Source organism: Mytilus edulis, chromosome 8, assembly GCF_963676685.1.
Source record: "Mytilus edulis chromosome 8, xbMytEdul2.2, whole genome shotgun sequence".
NCBI lineage: Eukaryota > Metazoa > Mollusca > Bivalvia > Mytilida > Mytilidae > Mytilus > Mytilus edulis.
This window is the reverse complement of record NC_092351.1, coordinates 55096663-55112242: the sequence shown is the minus strand read 5'-3', so window position 1 is coordinate 55112242 and position 15580 is coordinate 55096663. Positions and strand designations below refer to the sequence as shown.

The window sequence follows — 15580 nt, the reverse complement described above, 5'->3', positions numbered from 1 at the left end:
CGTAAGAAATGCCAATTATTGGTTTGTCATATTTCTTAAGGTTTATGAATTCTTATTATTCATAATCGATCTTAGAGTAAGGGCACGTCTTCATAATCAAGCAGCTTTCATTCAGGCCAGACACTACCCTTTGGCGGCATTTTGAAGAACAAACCGAAACCAGTTACACAGAAACATGTTGAATATTTGTGCGATTTACATGTATTATTATTGTAGCCTTTAATTATTCCGTATATCTTGTTCATCCGTTTTACCCGAGACGCTTCCGTTAGGTGTCCGTTTTTATGCGGTACTCGTCCGTTGGATGCACGTTCGAAATCCGTTCTGTCCGGTACGTTTCCGTTTCTCGTATGTTGCATATCCGTTGTGTGTCCGTTATGCATTCGTTACGCGTCCGTTTTATTTGGTCAGAACATCAACGAACTCCAAACGGATAACAATTTGGTCAACGGACAACTTTTATTTTCATCCGTTAGGCGTCCGTTCGTGCTATCTGGTAAGGTATGACCGAGGCTTCAGTAAAACATTTTGTTTCAAAAAATATGTCTAAGTTATGCCTCTTTTTCCGATGAACATCACTGTTTACATCCATAGAACTAAAATTGACACTTAATTTTTAGTGTTGTCTAAGTCCTCCCAAGCATATTTATACATAACTTGAAACACGGTTTAGACAGTTCAGACATGGTACAGCATTTGTCTGGAATACTAAGTAATACTTTTCTTAAAATTTGCAATCAACGTACGAAAACATTCACAGTTATCGCAAAACGCACGCACTTTAGTAGACTTTATCAATCCAAAGACCCATCATCGCTTACTGGTTTCTTACTAATTAGTTTTTTTTTCTGTGTGCAAGAAAGGAAAAAAAAAAGAAATGTTAATCATACTCATCTGTTTGTTCTATAAATAATTATCATTATTAAAAACGGAAATATTTATTATTAAACTGAATGCCTAAATGAAATTCGAAATATCAAGTAAAACGATATTCTAAATTTTGAATAATATTTTAAAAATAAACGGTCTCTATTTCTAAATGACTTGTCTTCATTTTTTTTTTAATAAAATGTGCATTATTTGTTAACAGAAAATAAACAAAATAAATTAACGGATTAAAAAAAAAAAACAACAAAAAAATAATTGAAATGCAAAATTTTGCACATGCAAGTATTAGATGTATAATCAGATGCATTAATCTTGGTGCATACATGCACATTCAAAAAGATGCATTTAAGATACAAACATGCACAAGGATATATTTAATACAAATACTAGAATACGGGTATCATAAATGTCTTGTGGACTTTTTTTATTGAATCTATTTCTTTTGACTTGGGGAAAATTTGTTTGTTTTTTAAATAGCAACTGGCACTAGTTATATATTTTCTTATTTTTGTAATAAAAGTCAAAATGATGCAATGTTTGAATTGCACTTTTTAAAGCTGATCCGCTCGATTAACAATTGACTGTGTATTTGTTGTAAGTATTTTCTTTGGTCTGTGTTTATATTTTTATTATTATTTAATAGAATGACTTCTGGATTTCCAACGTTACATCAAGCATTGAACGGACTATGAAATAAATGAGCTCAAAACGTATCAAATTAAAACATCAAAATTTTGTTCTTCCGGTTTTACTTATAGGGTGTGTTTACGCTCATATTTATTTAAATTATATGTTACATGTAGAAAAAGGATATTCAAATAACTTATTTTCACTTTATATAACAGGTACATGTACCAGGTATTTTAAAGTTCAAAAACTAATTGATTCCATGAATTATCCGTCACATCCAAACTTTTTCTTATTTTTCATAAATATATTTCACTGAAACGGTAATTTGAGTTCATACAGTGTAACAGATTTAATGGTCACGATACTTTCACCTGACACCTGTATTATATTTCATTGTAAACTAGAATTGAATTTCTAGCTAAATGTGGTAATGTATATATTTACCCTGTTATGGTTCAGTGTCCACATCAAATTTTTGTTATTTTTGAAATAATTGATGTTTAACGGAAAGTTAAATTAATGTACGCTATACAGAGCACACTATAAATTCATGTTGTTTAGGAATATTGGCATAATTGTCACGAAAGTAAGAACTATAGATAAATGCATTTTTAAATACGACCTCTTTTCAGAAGGCTTTATTGTCGCAATGAGACGTTCAACCATCTCAATTGAAGGATTATAACTACAGTGAATGGTGAAAGTTGAATATGGACGTATTTAAAGAATATGCCCACATCTTTCTGACTACAGTTTTACTCATATCAAGTTTTTCTACATTCGCAGGTATGTATAATTTTAGTCTCTCTTGCAATACAAATCTGAGAATGCAAGACAGGGATTACCATCCAACGATGGTGGTAGCGGTGACGGTGGCTATTATGTATACGAGCTGTGTTACCATTATATTTCAGGAGAGAAGACCTGGTGCTTCATCTTTCTAATCAGATTCCCTATGTTAGGATGTTTCCGTCTGTGATATGGTCCAGGTGTAGCTTGACCTTTTTTCATTGTTTAGCGTCTCGCATTGTTCGTCTGACATTGGCATTTTTTCATTGTTCATTGCATGGAGAATGTATCCGATTTGGTCTATTTATGAGATACTATAGGCTACACAGAAACTACTGGTGGTGTATGAAATGATTGTTAGGAGTTCATGCCTGTCTGCCAAGGGTCATATGACCTTGAGCTCACTCCAAAGGTTCATTGTTGATGTAAAGTTTAAACTGTCATGTCAAATGTCAGTAGGCAAACTTTATATGATGTATGGTCGTCCTGAACATGCATGCAATATTTGCAGCTGGGCGTTAAAAAAATATATGTTACAGTTCAAATGACCTCGACATTATTCGTATAGTTAAGTTATCAATGATCGGTATGTTTCTTATGTACTAAAAGCAACATGATCTCTATATTGGTGTTTGATATGCTAGTAAGGTGTACATGTCTGTCGGGCTGAGTTACAAATGTACATGGCCCATAAGATTGTTTATGTTAAGTTTATGAGCTTCGTGTACTTCAATCATGATAAGTAAAGCAGGCGATACTTTGTTGTGTGTTTTGTTTTTACTTTCAAAGACGGCTATCAGCTCTATATACGATTACAAATGTATATACGATTAGTTTGATAGTGTATACAGCATATTATTATTTAAAAAAAGTTGAAGTTGAGGAGCTCTTCACTTATTTGTTATATTTATTTGGTCCTTAAATTTCCATTCTTTATACTTTAGCACTTCGGTATCCTTTATTTGTTCCTTTAAGAATGTACAAATGTACTTGTTGGTCACTTTTTCCATACGTCGTGTTGTCATCCATTTTTTGTTTGTTTTCTGTTAATTACAAATGTAATACCATAGTTCCATGGTGATTACATGTAGATACGGATAAACAATCATATTCGAAATCAGAACTAACGCGTCAACTAGATAAGATTCCAAAAAGTTGTGCCAAATACACTATAGGTAAAAGAGGGACGAAAGATACCAGAGGGAGAGTCAAACTCATAGATAGAAAATAAACTGACAACGCCATGGCTAAAAATAAAAAAGACAAACAGACAAATAATAGAACAGAAGACACAACATAGAATACTAAAGACTAAGCAACACGAACCCCATAAAAAAACTGGGGGTGATCTCAGGTGCCTTGAAAGGGTAAACAGATCCTGCTCCACATGTGGCACCCGTCGTGTTGCTTATGTATGATAATATATACCTGGCACACAATACTAAGGAATCATAATGTATATAGCATTAATTTTTTACAATTGTACGAAGGGCGTATTCATACAGTCATCTATCTGGTTTGTCGATAAGTAAATCGTGATGCAGTCAGTATTTTTCCACTCTTCTTCAATTTACATTCCGTTTTAAAACGGTTATTACAACATGTCTTTGTATTTTAAAATTATGCAATTTTAACAATTATACATAGTATGCATGTTTTTAAAATAACTATTTACAAAGCTTTTCTATGACGGACTTGGCTTTGCGACCTGACACTGATATGCCATCACGCATATTCAGAAATTGCATTACCGTAAGTTGATGAGTAGATAACATTGACAAATGTATTAAATATCAAAATAGAAAATCGTGAAAAATAAATTCTAGTATTTTTATATCTTCCGCATAATGACAAAAAGCCTTGGATAGAGTACGTGTATATATTACGTCGGTGATATTAACTTTTAGATTTCTGAAGCAGCCACACTTGTAAATTTATTGTATAATAATTGCGGAACGCACCCGCTCGGCTAAACATGATATTTCGAATAATAGAGTCAATGATTAGTGTACCCATTCACCCAGGATGGACATATCGCTATTTTTAAATTTCACGCCGCATAGTATGGGCGGTAAATATAGACATAAATATTGTTTAAATGTATATGTTTACAATAGGAGTTCAGCGAAATTTAAAGTATGCATTCCACTAAAAGTAACCTGATTCATAAATGACATAATCTGACTGTTGGTATCACATAGTACTGTATGCTTGTTTTGTAACATTATACATAATAGTACATACACTACTATTTAAGGACTTTTACCGCTTCGTCAATTCGGTGATTGTATATACGCCCAAATCATGAAACTATAATTCAAAAGCATAAGTTTAAGATGTTGGTTGCCATACTTCTATATTTTTTTTAATTAAAAATCGGTTAGTTTTTTTCGGATGTAATGTATTCAAATTTTATCATGTCGTTGGCAGTATGAATTAACATTGTTAAATTTCATGTTCATTTTCAGACAATTTCTTAATTTGTTTTTAACATATATTCTTTAATATTACTTAGAAAATACTTATTGCTCATGATGTTTCCTTGATACATATACATGACCTCGCTGTGTACTTGTACATCCCGTTATTGTGTTATTGTACTATGGTAAATTTGTGTATTCTTGTCTTTACATTTTGCTAATATGCTTGGTCTATATAATATGTTGTGCTTCTTTGTTACATATTTGTTTGTTTTTATAGTGATTATAATAAGATTATAACGCAATGCAGACTGCTGTACCTCTATTTTTGACAGTTTTACCCATTATGTCTGTTTGTTTTGTTTTAATGTCAACATAATGGAATCTGATGCAACAGTCATACAAGTGAGAGGTTCAGCTAGCTTCGAAACCAGGTTTAATTCTACAATTTTTCATAAGAAAATACCATTTGAGTAAGAACTTACTTATTGGATTATTCAGCGGAGTTCAGTATTTTTATCATTTTACTTTTAAGATAAAATTATGACAGATTTCATTGTACTTTTTTAATTCTTTAAAACGTTTAAGTCCAGGGTTCTATCTTATTTTACTAGATTGAAAGCCGGTGAAATGTAGTTGTTCTATTAGATATGCCCGTCATAGTTTAATTTCCACATCTTTAAATGAACTGTATAGTGATTTATGAAGTGGATATTGGAAAAAATAAGTACGACAAGCGTACATTGAATGTAGTTTTAATCCTAAAGTGAACTGGGTTAATGCTTATAAAAGATATTGATGATAGTTTCCTGTGCCAAACATTACCTTATTCGTGTTGGCCAGATCGATTTGACATCAGGCGAACTAAGGCAGCAATGACTGCTTATGAAACTACAAACCGGATATATGAAATATAAAAACTCCTTTGGGTATTCCTCCTTTTGTAATTGCACTGACGTTTGTAAAAAAACAATGTCCAAAAGGTGAATTGCATATTGCACAAACGTGCGATATATGTTCTTACAATACCTTTTATTGTAAACCAAAGCTTAAAATCCTGTTTATTATTATTTTTGTACTTATGGCGTCACTCATTTGAAGCATTAATTATGCACTGTAAATGATCAGTACTTTTGACATATTATATCAATTTATATATATTACACAAAAAGTAATTGTTTTTTTTATTTGGAGTATGATTATAAATGAAAGTTAATAGGCTTTTTTAAGTATTTTGTTTTTAAATTCAATATGTGCACACAACTTTTTTTTACAGCCTTGTGTGTGCAAAAGGGACTAAAAATAGAAATGTAAGCTATTCCACCGGCTTTAGAATACAAGTTCATATTTAGGCATTTTAATAAATGTGTATAGTTTCAAAAAATCCTGTTGTACTATAGCGTGTATCTAGGTTGCATTATTGATGATGGTATACAGTTACAAAACATGCGTAATATATTACGTCAAAAAACATTACAATATGTCATTAATAAATTGGGTTACTAATCTTTTGCAATGAATACTCCAAAATATTGAACTCTCTTTGAGTCATACACATACATCCTATGTTTTGTCTACAATCACCACCTACAAAATTCGTGTAATGAAAAAAAAATGATGTGTTTATCCTCGGATACCTAATTGATACTTATAATCACAAAACGCCTACTCTAATATTCAAAATGTAACGGATACATGTTATATATCTTCTGTCTGTTTTGTTCTGATGCAAGTAAATAATAGGTTTTAGTTCTAATAGCATAATTATATTATTTGATATTTTCTGTTGTTTTGTTTAAATTTTGTATGTCTCATGTCGATTTAGTGCGTCATTTTTCCTGATTTACACCCAAATACTGCCGAAGAATGCATGTCACCTTTAAGAAGTATTTTTCGTTTCAATGCGTCATTCGGCTTCTATGTAATTTATTTTACCGGTATTTCAATCGAGCCAAACTTAAATTCAAAGATGTTTTTGCATCGGTTGATTCGACATTTATTTTACCATAATGAGTATTTTGGTAATGTTGTACCATTTTATAATTGTTATTTTTGTTTCATAATTATATGCTCATTCGCCCCGTAAGATTTATCATTGTTTATTATTCAGACATATATATATATATAGACTATATACAATGATACATTGAACCATTTCATTTGACATCGAGTTCTCTCCTCTTAAATGCCGCCACTGGTATGTATAAATTTAGCGAAAAGAAAATACTTGGGAAGTTACTAAAAGTTAAAGGAAAACATTTAAATACTTGCAAAAAAAAAAAACATTCCGGCTTATTAGATTTTAATAAGAAAGGTTACATCTGTTGTAAAGAAAGGTCAGATGAAATACATAGAACATAAGAACATATGACAGCACCGCCGATGTCATCTAAGCGAAAATGTAAGTGAGATAACCAACACAGAAATATCCCATAATGATTAAGATAATGACAAAACCGAATCTAGTGCATTTTTTTTCTTTTGTGATGCCAGCACAATTCTCATAATTAGAATATTTTGCTTTAAAAAGATGTCCCTGATTTAGTCATACTTTTTATATCACGTTTTGTTTATGCATAGTTGCAGTATGTACCCTTCCAACAGAACTACATAATTCAGTCTGGAATTATCAGTATACAGACCTTTCGAACAACGCACAGACAACGACACTTACTTTTGGAAGAACAACTCTTGCAGAGCCTTCAAACATTAGACTAAATGCTTTAGGTACAATTTTGAACGCGTGGACCTGTATTTCTAACTTAACACTGTCTAGTACTGTTTCAGTTGCAGTTTTTAAGTGAGTATTATATAGTAAGACAAGACAACTAAGTCTAGACTACTAAAAACAAAAAGTAAATATCTATGTTTACCTCAATACTCCTATCCATTTTTGTTGTGAAATCAATCTATATTTTTAGGCGATACATTGCATGAGATTTTTCATCTTTGTTTTATTTTCAAAATGTAAGTTATTATATTTTGATTGTATAAGGTTTAAAACTGCATCTCTATCCTTTGGATGTCTTTTCGATATTTTGTCGGCAGATTATCAGTTAACTTCTATATACATAGAAATAGAAAGATATATATGTACATATATATTGATCACATGTCTTAAACTGGTATACATATAATATAGATCATAAGTCTTGATGTGGTCCATTATGCAAATCTTTAAACTATCGCCTAAACTATCAAACATTTACATATTCAAGTTCTCAAATATGGAACAGTTTACCAAGTAAAATAAAAATAAGTAATACACTTGTATCTTTTAAAACAAAATGTTACAAATTTTTCATCAATTGTGCAAATTAATATGTTTTTTTCATTATTATTTAGATACAATTGTAAATTATGTATAATATATTATTATAATAATGTATGTACTTATAAATATGTTATTACTATTTTGAGGACTCTCAGGAAGATTAGTTTTAACTAATGCGAAATGGGATCATCCTCTTGAAATCAAGATTATTTAGTTATTTTTTTTTTTATCAAAATTACTTTTAAAACACTTTGCATCTATGATGGTTGACGTAACATATGCAAAAAATAACCAGTGTCCCTGCTGTCAGACAGAATGCTCAATTGTTGACATGTGTAGCAGGATATTTGTCATTTCTGGAGCACCTGAGATGAGTCTAATGTTTGATAGGGAACATGTTATTAAGTGTTATGTTTTCAATGTTATATTTTAAAGTATGTTTTTTAGTCGTTCGTTTTACATATTTTAGATGCTAAAGGTGGTACCCAACACCTTGACTAAAAAAAAAATTTCTCGTTTAATTTTCATAAAATTTTGACAAAATATTTACCTTGACCCTTTGACAAAAATATAAAATTTCAAAAAAATTGAACCAACCAATTTTTCAGAAAAATTACACTGGTTATATAGCAGATTGACAAACACTAAATTTGATCATTGAGAAGCTTAATATTCCCTTAACAACACAACATAATTGAAACGTTTAGCTGATTTTACAGAGTTATCTCCCTGTAGTGTTAGGTACCACCTTAATTCGTCTCCGTGAAATGCTTCAAATTACTGCAAGAAAACATATTATGATTGATAAATATTGTTAAATTACCCAGGTTAACATAATATAAACATACGACCACATCTATTTTATTTTTCTTTCTGAATTTGTTTTACATAGTAGGAGCCACGCGTATTTTTTTTTTAATAACAAGTTAGTTAAAGTTAATAAATATTAGATAAAGCTTCTGACATTAATTAACATTATTATTTATTCAGGAGTGATGAAAGCTACAGTGATTTCAATGCAAACACAACATGGGTATACATATGCATGAAACTAACCAAAGTGGCAGATGATTTATTCTATTTCTATCTATTATCAGGTATGTGAAATATTACTCCCGCAAACATGAAGAATCTATTTTATGCCTGCCATTCAAGTGATATGTTTATCTACAAATGATCTATCTATAGCACAATTTTGGTTCAACGCACGTTTTCTAGAAAAGACAATGCCTTTCCAAAGTATGGAACATGACAGGTGTTTCCATTCGATTGATATATTTAAGCTTTTGATTTTTCATAATCATAGGTTTAACCGTGCGTTTCTGCTAATCCGTATCTACATGCTAGGATGACTTTTACGTCTTTAAAGTGTTTTTTTTATGTTTTTCGAAAGTTTCCATCTTTTTTAATCTTTGAATTTTATAAAACTATGTAGATTGTCTCTAATTATTACAAAACATATCATCGTCTGATATTTAAAGATTCTCAAACAGAATAAAAAGCCTGTTCAGCGTTTTTGCTTAGTTGGTGTAAGATCTGATAAACTACCAGACGACATCACCTAGTAAAATGATATATTTCTGCTTGTTCATATTTTCTTGATCGATTTGTTTAAAAAAAAATACATATCTACCCTATGCGATTGAAATAAAGTAAACAAACACATTACTTGTTCTGTTTGTTAAATTGTTTGTTAAATTTATTTGTATTGGTTTGAATACTTTAATTTCAAACGAGCAAAAAAACAACCCCAACGAAACGTGAGTTTATGCATGAAGAAAAGAAATGAAAAATATTTGATCAAGCAAACATTTACCACCAGTTTTGGTGGGTTCGTGTTGCTTAGTCTTTAGTTTCTATATTGTTCCTATGTTCTAATGTTTGTCTGTCTTTTTCTTTTTAGTCATGGTTTTGTCACTTTATTTTCGATCAATGAGTGTATCTGTCGCCCCTGTCACACAACTCATGACAGCTATCAATAATTCATATATTTATTTATTAATTAACTATTTTAAGATGAAGATAGTAGCGTTTATCCTAAGGAGAGAGTATATCAATCAAGCAGTATTCCAGACAATACTGTCCCTGTGTGTAGCACATTCTGTCAGTACACTTCTCAACCAAGGATTCGTACACTTAAAAAATCAGGTATATTTTTACTGTAATGAGAACATGTATATCGTTTTACTTGTTTTCTTTTTTCGTGTTCACTAAATTTTGTAATTTACATGTAAAACAGTGTTCCTACTTTTAAACTAGATATTTCAAACAATTAAACAATTGAGATACAACTGGTGTTGTAGGAGTGACCGTTATTGAATAACCGTTTCACAGATGATATCAGATATGTTTTTATGTCGTTATTACAATGCCATTCCCTTTTCATGAATGTGACCTACCGAATGAGACTATTTACCAGGTTTGTAATAAATTGATACACAGCGGGTGCCACATGTGGAGCAGGATATGCTTATGATCCCCCCTGTTTTGGTGGGGTTCGTGTTGCCTAGTCTTAAGTTTTCTATGTTCTACTATTTGAAGTTTGTCTTTTATCTTTTTAAGCCATGGCCTTGTCAGTTTTTTTTATCTATGAGTTTGACTGTCCCACTTGTATCTTTCGACCCTCTTTTTGAAGAAACGAAGTAAACTGATAATTTTTCAACTTTCACATGGATGTGATCTAATAAAAACGTGATTAAGGATGATCTCTACTCTTGTTTTTGAATATTTGGCAAATACTCGGAATCCTCTGGTTTTATTCGTGTAGAACCATTTAAAAATGTCCCCCGCAAACCTCTACTTTTCTTTTTCACAGTTCAATAGAATAAAGTTCAAAAGGCTATATTTGAAAATGCTATAAGATTTTTACCAGGATTGTCAAAATAAACAAGGGAGCCCATGTAAATTGTATGAAAACTCTTGAGATAATTATTTTCCCGCCAAAATTTTAATGGCTATATCTCGACAACAAGCACACAGAGTTTTATTTTTTTTCTGCTTTTAACATTCCTTTATACATATACTATAAATTTATAAAAGTATTATAAAATGCTTGTTATTTTAAAACTTACTAGCAAACACTCTTAAAAAAAACCGTGAAAATTGTTTCCTCTGAAGATTCATAAGAGTTTATAATATTTCAGTGGTCGTACCACAAACCGAAAATGTTTATATGAGTAGTTGAATTACAATTTCGTGGTGTACGATTGTGAAAGTAGTAAGAAGAATGCGTTAGAGTTTCACTTTTCATTTTAATCAGTATTTTGTATGAACGGTGATGGTTTGACCACTAATCCATGACTATGATTCGACTAAACATTGTCTTGATCGAAAAAAGTTGCGGCATTTTGAAATCAATAAGAAAATATTCTTAACAAGATAATTTTTATATCGAATTTGTACAACACATATCGTAATGCGATTTCGACATGTACACTTTCATTTGAATTTGAAAAAGTTTTTGTATATTGCAATATCACCGTTTTCCAATTTCATACATATAATATACTTACAAAACGTTTTGACACAATTACCATTATTTTATTCAAATACTTAACCATGTTAACGTTCGTTGAATAAGATTTCAAAAACAAACCTAGCTTATTGATCGATATGATCTAAAGCTCCTACTTGACGATATCACTCTGGCCTATATACGTGAATATTGTATACATTGTGACTTAAATGAAGCATCTTCTTATTTATTTATTTCAATCTGATAAAAGTGTTTTTCATCTATTGAAATCAAGTTTCATGAGAACCAGTTGCAGCAATGTTATTGTTTTTGTTACGTTATGGAATTGTTACAATATATGATTTTTATGCACGGTGATGGTTTGACAATTAAATATCAGGGGTCGACCAATAATCGTACATCTGTTCATCAAAACATCCATCTAAGTCACAATATTTACGGATGTTCGCTACTATGTTACAAATGACGAAGTTGAAATCATGTCTTCGTAAATTGTACGGACCCAATCACGAGTCGGTTGAATGTTATGGAATATTCGTTTTACAGATGGGAAAGGATAAGTTATTTATGTCGTAAACTACAATCGTGTTCCCTTGTCAAGAATGTGACCTACCAAATTATACTTATAACAGGGCTTGTATTAACATGAGCAACACTACTGGTGCCACATGTGGGACAAGATCTGCTTACCTGACATTCATCCTAGTTTTTAGTGGAGTTTGTGTTGCATAATAACAATTTTCTATGTTGTGTTTTGTGTACTATTGTTTGTGTGTTTGTCTTTATGTCTGTTTGTCTTTATTTTCTGTTTTAGCATGACGTTGTCATTTTATATTAGATTCATGACATTGAATGCCTGGTATCTTTCGCCCTTCTTTTACATATATTACATGCTTATAGCAGTAACTAAATGTACTAAATTCAATTTGTAAAAAAAAATACATACATTTCTTTTTCAAAAAGGGTAAACAAGAATATTTTTTCTGAATACAAATAATTACCTAATGAACCTCTTAAGAAGATCGCTGATGTTTTGTTATTTTTCATAGTCCATCTGTATATGCTAATATTTATCAGGTAGCAGTACCACTTTACCTAGTGACGTTTCTTTGTGTGAACCCTGTGATAGTTCTTGTGAAGGAGGTGAGCAATTATATTCTACAATTTATTATAATATACTCTTTCCAGATGAATTACATCTGCAAAAGAAAATATTCATATATTTGTCAAAACAAGACAGAAAAAAAACAATATGCAAAACAGAGCAGGCGAAAATTAACAACAGTTTTGATACTGATGCCTACAACCAATACACCAAGCACTCCCTAACAGACATGTGTTTCACGTTTGGTTTTAATATACTTCAACAAACCGTTAAGAAACCAAGTGGATACATGAGAATGTCAATTTCGTTCTGTGTGTTTTTGTAGACAAAAGCTGAAGGACGCCTCGGGTGCGGGAATTTCTCGCTGCATTGAAGACCTGTTGGTGACCCTCTGATGTTGTCTGTTCTATGGTCTGGCTGTTGTCTTTTTGACACATTCCCCATTTTCATTCTCAATTTTCAATGTTATACCAACATATATGTCATCTGTGGATGGTCTGTTTATTGTTTTCTAATGAGTTTTATTGTTGTATTTTACATGCATTGATAATTACTGCACCAAAGAGGTCAATTTTATGTTTCAATAATAGCTTGTCCTGAAACTGATATAAAAGTGAGAACTGTAAACAAATTTTAGCCGAAGACATCTGCAGACTTTTGTTTTATTTTATGTTTATTCCTTTTTTTAGAAGTGTAATTATTTTTTTCTGTTTAGACGGATTGTTTTTTTTAAACTTTAACAATCAATTATAAAACAGAATACAAGAAATTGACCCAATCACCACGAGGTTTGCACCTGTCAAAGTATGTGACCTAATGCTGACTATGTTTTAAACATTTTAAGACTTCTTTTGCAGCAACTACCGAAACGACATCATTAAAGACAACACAGAATACCACGCTTCCATCCACATCTTCTGAAATTGACATTACGCTAAACATAACATCAACAGAAACAACACAGAAAACTACGACACAGTCTAATTCTACTGAAATGATGACTGCAACAGAATTTACACTATTAGAAACAACACAGAAAACAACGGCACAATCCACCTCTACCGAAATGGTTGCGTCGACAGAAATGACACCATTAGAAACAACACAGAGAACAACGGCACAATCCACTTCTACCGAAATGGTTACGTCGACAGAAATGACACCATTAGAAACAACACAGAAAATAACTTCACAATCACCCTCTACTGACATGATTATTTCGACAGAAATGAATTCATTAGAGAAAACACAGAAAACAACGGCACAATCCTCAATGGGCACTACGACAGAAAAAAAATCAACACAGAATACACCACTGCCATCAACCTCTACTAATTTGGTAACAACAATACAACAAACAACAGTTCATATCATGGTTGGGGTTACAGAAACGAATGGTGATATAAATGTAGTAAATACTGATGTTGAAGACAAAACAACAATGGATACTCAATCTACAGGTATATTTCAAAATATCTCCTCTTTACTTACTATAACATCTGTAATTTATAATAGCTTATGTTAATTGATGGTGCAATTGGCTACTGTGACACAAACAAGAACATGTTCAAATGAAATCAAAAACTTTTTTTTTTTGAAGTTATGAAATAATAATATCCAAATAGCATAAAATCAGCATATGATTTTTGTATACACATATTTTATATTTAGTTTTAATGCATTCCTAAAGTAAGAAATGTAAAAGAGGCCTTATAAGCATTGCCTGAAATAAGAGATGTCAAGACACGAATTTATAATACAAAACATTTTTATTTTAGTATGAACATGATGGATAAAACCAAAATTTTGAAATAGTAAATCCTCATCAGCAAAGTGAGTTTGGTCCAAATTTTTCAAAATAAATAAAAACATACCTGATGTATCATTGACATGCAAGTGAAAAATGAAAACAACACGTTTATTACATTATTGAGTCCGAAACGCTTTTCTAGATGTACCTTCACCAGGAACGCTCAAAGCCAAACACTTGAAATCCGAAGATGTATAAGTACCGAAACTGTTAAAGAGCTATATGTCAAAAATATCCATAATAAACAGCCAAAATTCATCTTAAGCCAACTTTGCCTGAGGGAGTTGAAACCTTCGTTTCTTTATAATTTCGAAATTTATAATCGGACAATTTTAGAAAAGTTTGTTAAATCAAGTCAGTACCGAAATACTGACTACTGACTTGATGATACCCTCGGGAACTGATAGTCCACCAGCAGAGGTGTTGACCAAAATTCGACTTCGTGTAAATTTGTATGCCTGTGCACTTAAAGGAATTTCAACACTAGAAGTAAAACAAGGGTTCCCTTTTCTTTTATTGATTCTATCCACAACAAATATCCTTATGCAGGTAAACACGATAATTTACTTTTTATTAAACAACATCAAATACAAAAACATTGAAAATTATATTGTTTTTTGTCTCTATCTATTTATTTTATGTTCAAAGGGTAATATGAGCGCCGTCATTCGTCATAGGACTTTTCGATAGTTAAATAGATGGCGTCTACACTATTATACACACGAAATATATTTTTTGCATTGTTGGGTGTCTAATTTAAACTAATTGTAATTTTGGTATTCGGTTTAGTATATTCCAATGTAGAAATCAAATATAAGAAATTGATTGACAGATTATATGGTAAATTCAAGGGTACTTTATTCAAATGATTTGCACCACGTGACTGTATCCCTTTTGATTAAATTACCTCCCTTCACTTAAGATTGAAAAATAATTTATTTTAGATTTGCGGATAATCCAGTCCTTTTCCGTCATGTATCTAAAACTAATGTATCTTTAAAAACTTCCTTTGGCGAATATTTTCAAAAAATGCTGTTTAATTCTAAGGGAAAATGCTTAAAATTTGACGTTTTACGAAATGGGAAAATTGAAATCATCATGTATTTAAAAGAATTTGGCCGCAAACGTAAGAAAGCAGGTAAGTTAAAAGTTATTTAACTTTAACATTCAACCTACAAGGTGTTTCCCT

General features: G+C 31.2%; 1 protein-coding gene across 1 annotated transcript in view; it reads left to right on the top strand.

The window, feature by feature from the left end:
* The first annotated feature begins 1982 nt into the window (after positions 1-1982).
* The window catches only part of LOC139485907 (mucin-22-like), a 28465-nt gene continuing 14867 nt past the window's right edge, over positions 1983-15580 (top strand). Inside the window, exons 1-6 of the mRNA XM_071270570.1 lie at positions 1983-2304; positions 7308-7527; positions 8992-9098; positions 10018-10149; positions 12554-12619; positions 13439-14041. Coding sequence (XP_071126671.1) covers positions 2229-2304; positions 7308-7527; positions 8992-9098; positions 10018-10149; positions 12554-12619; positions 13439-14041 — 1204 coding nt within the window. The 5' untranslated portion in view covers positions 1983-2228. The remainder of the gene's footprint in view (positions 2305-7307; positions 7528-8991; positions 9099-10017; positions 10150-12553; positions 12620-13438; positions 14042-15580) is intronic.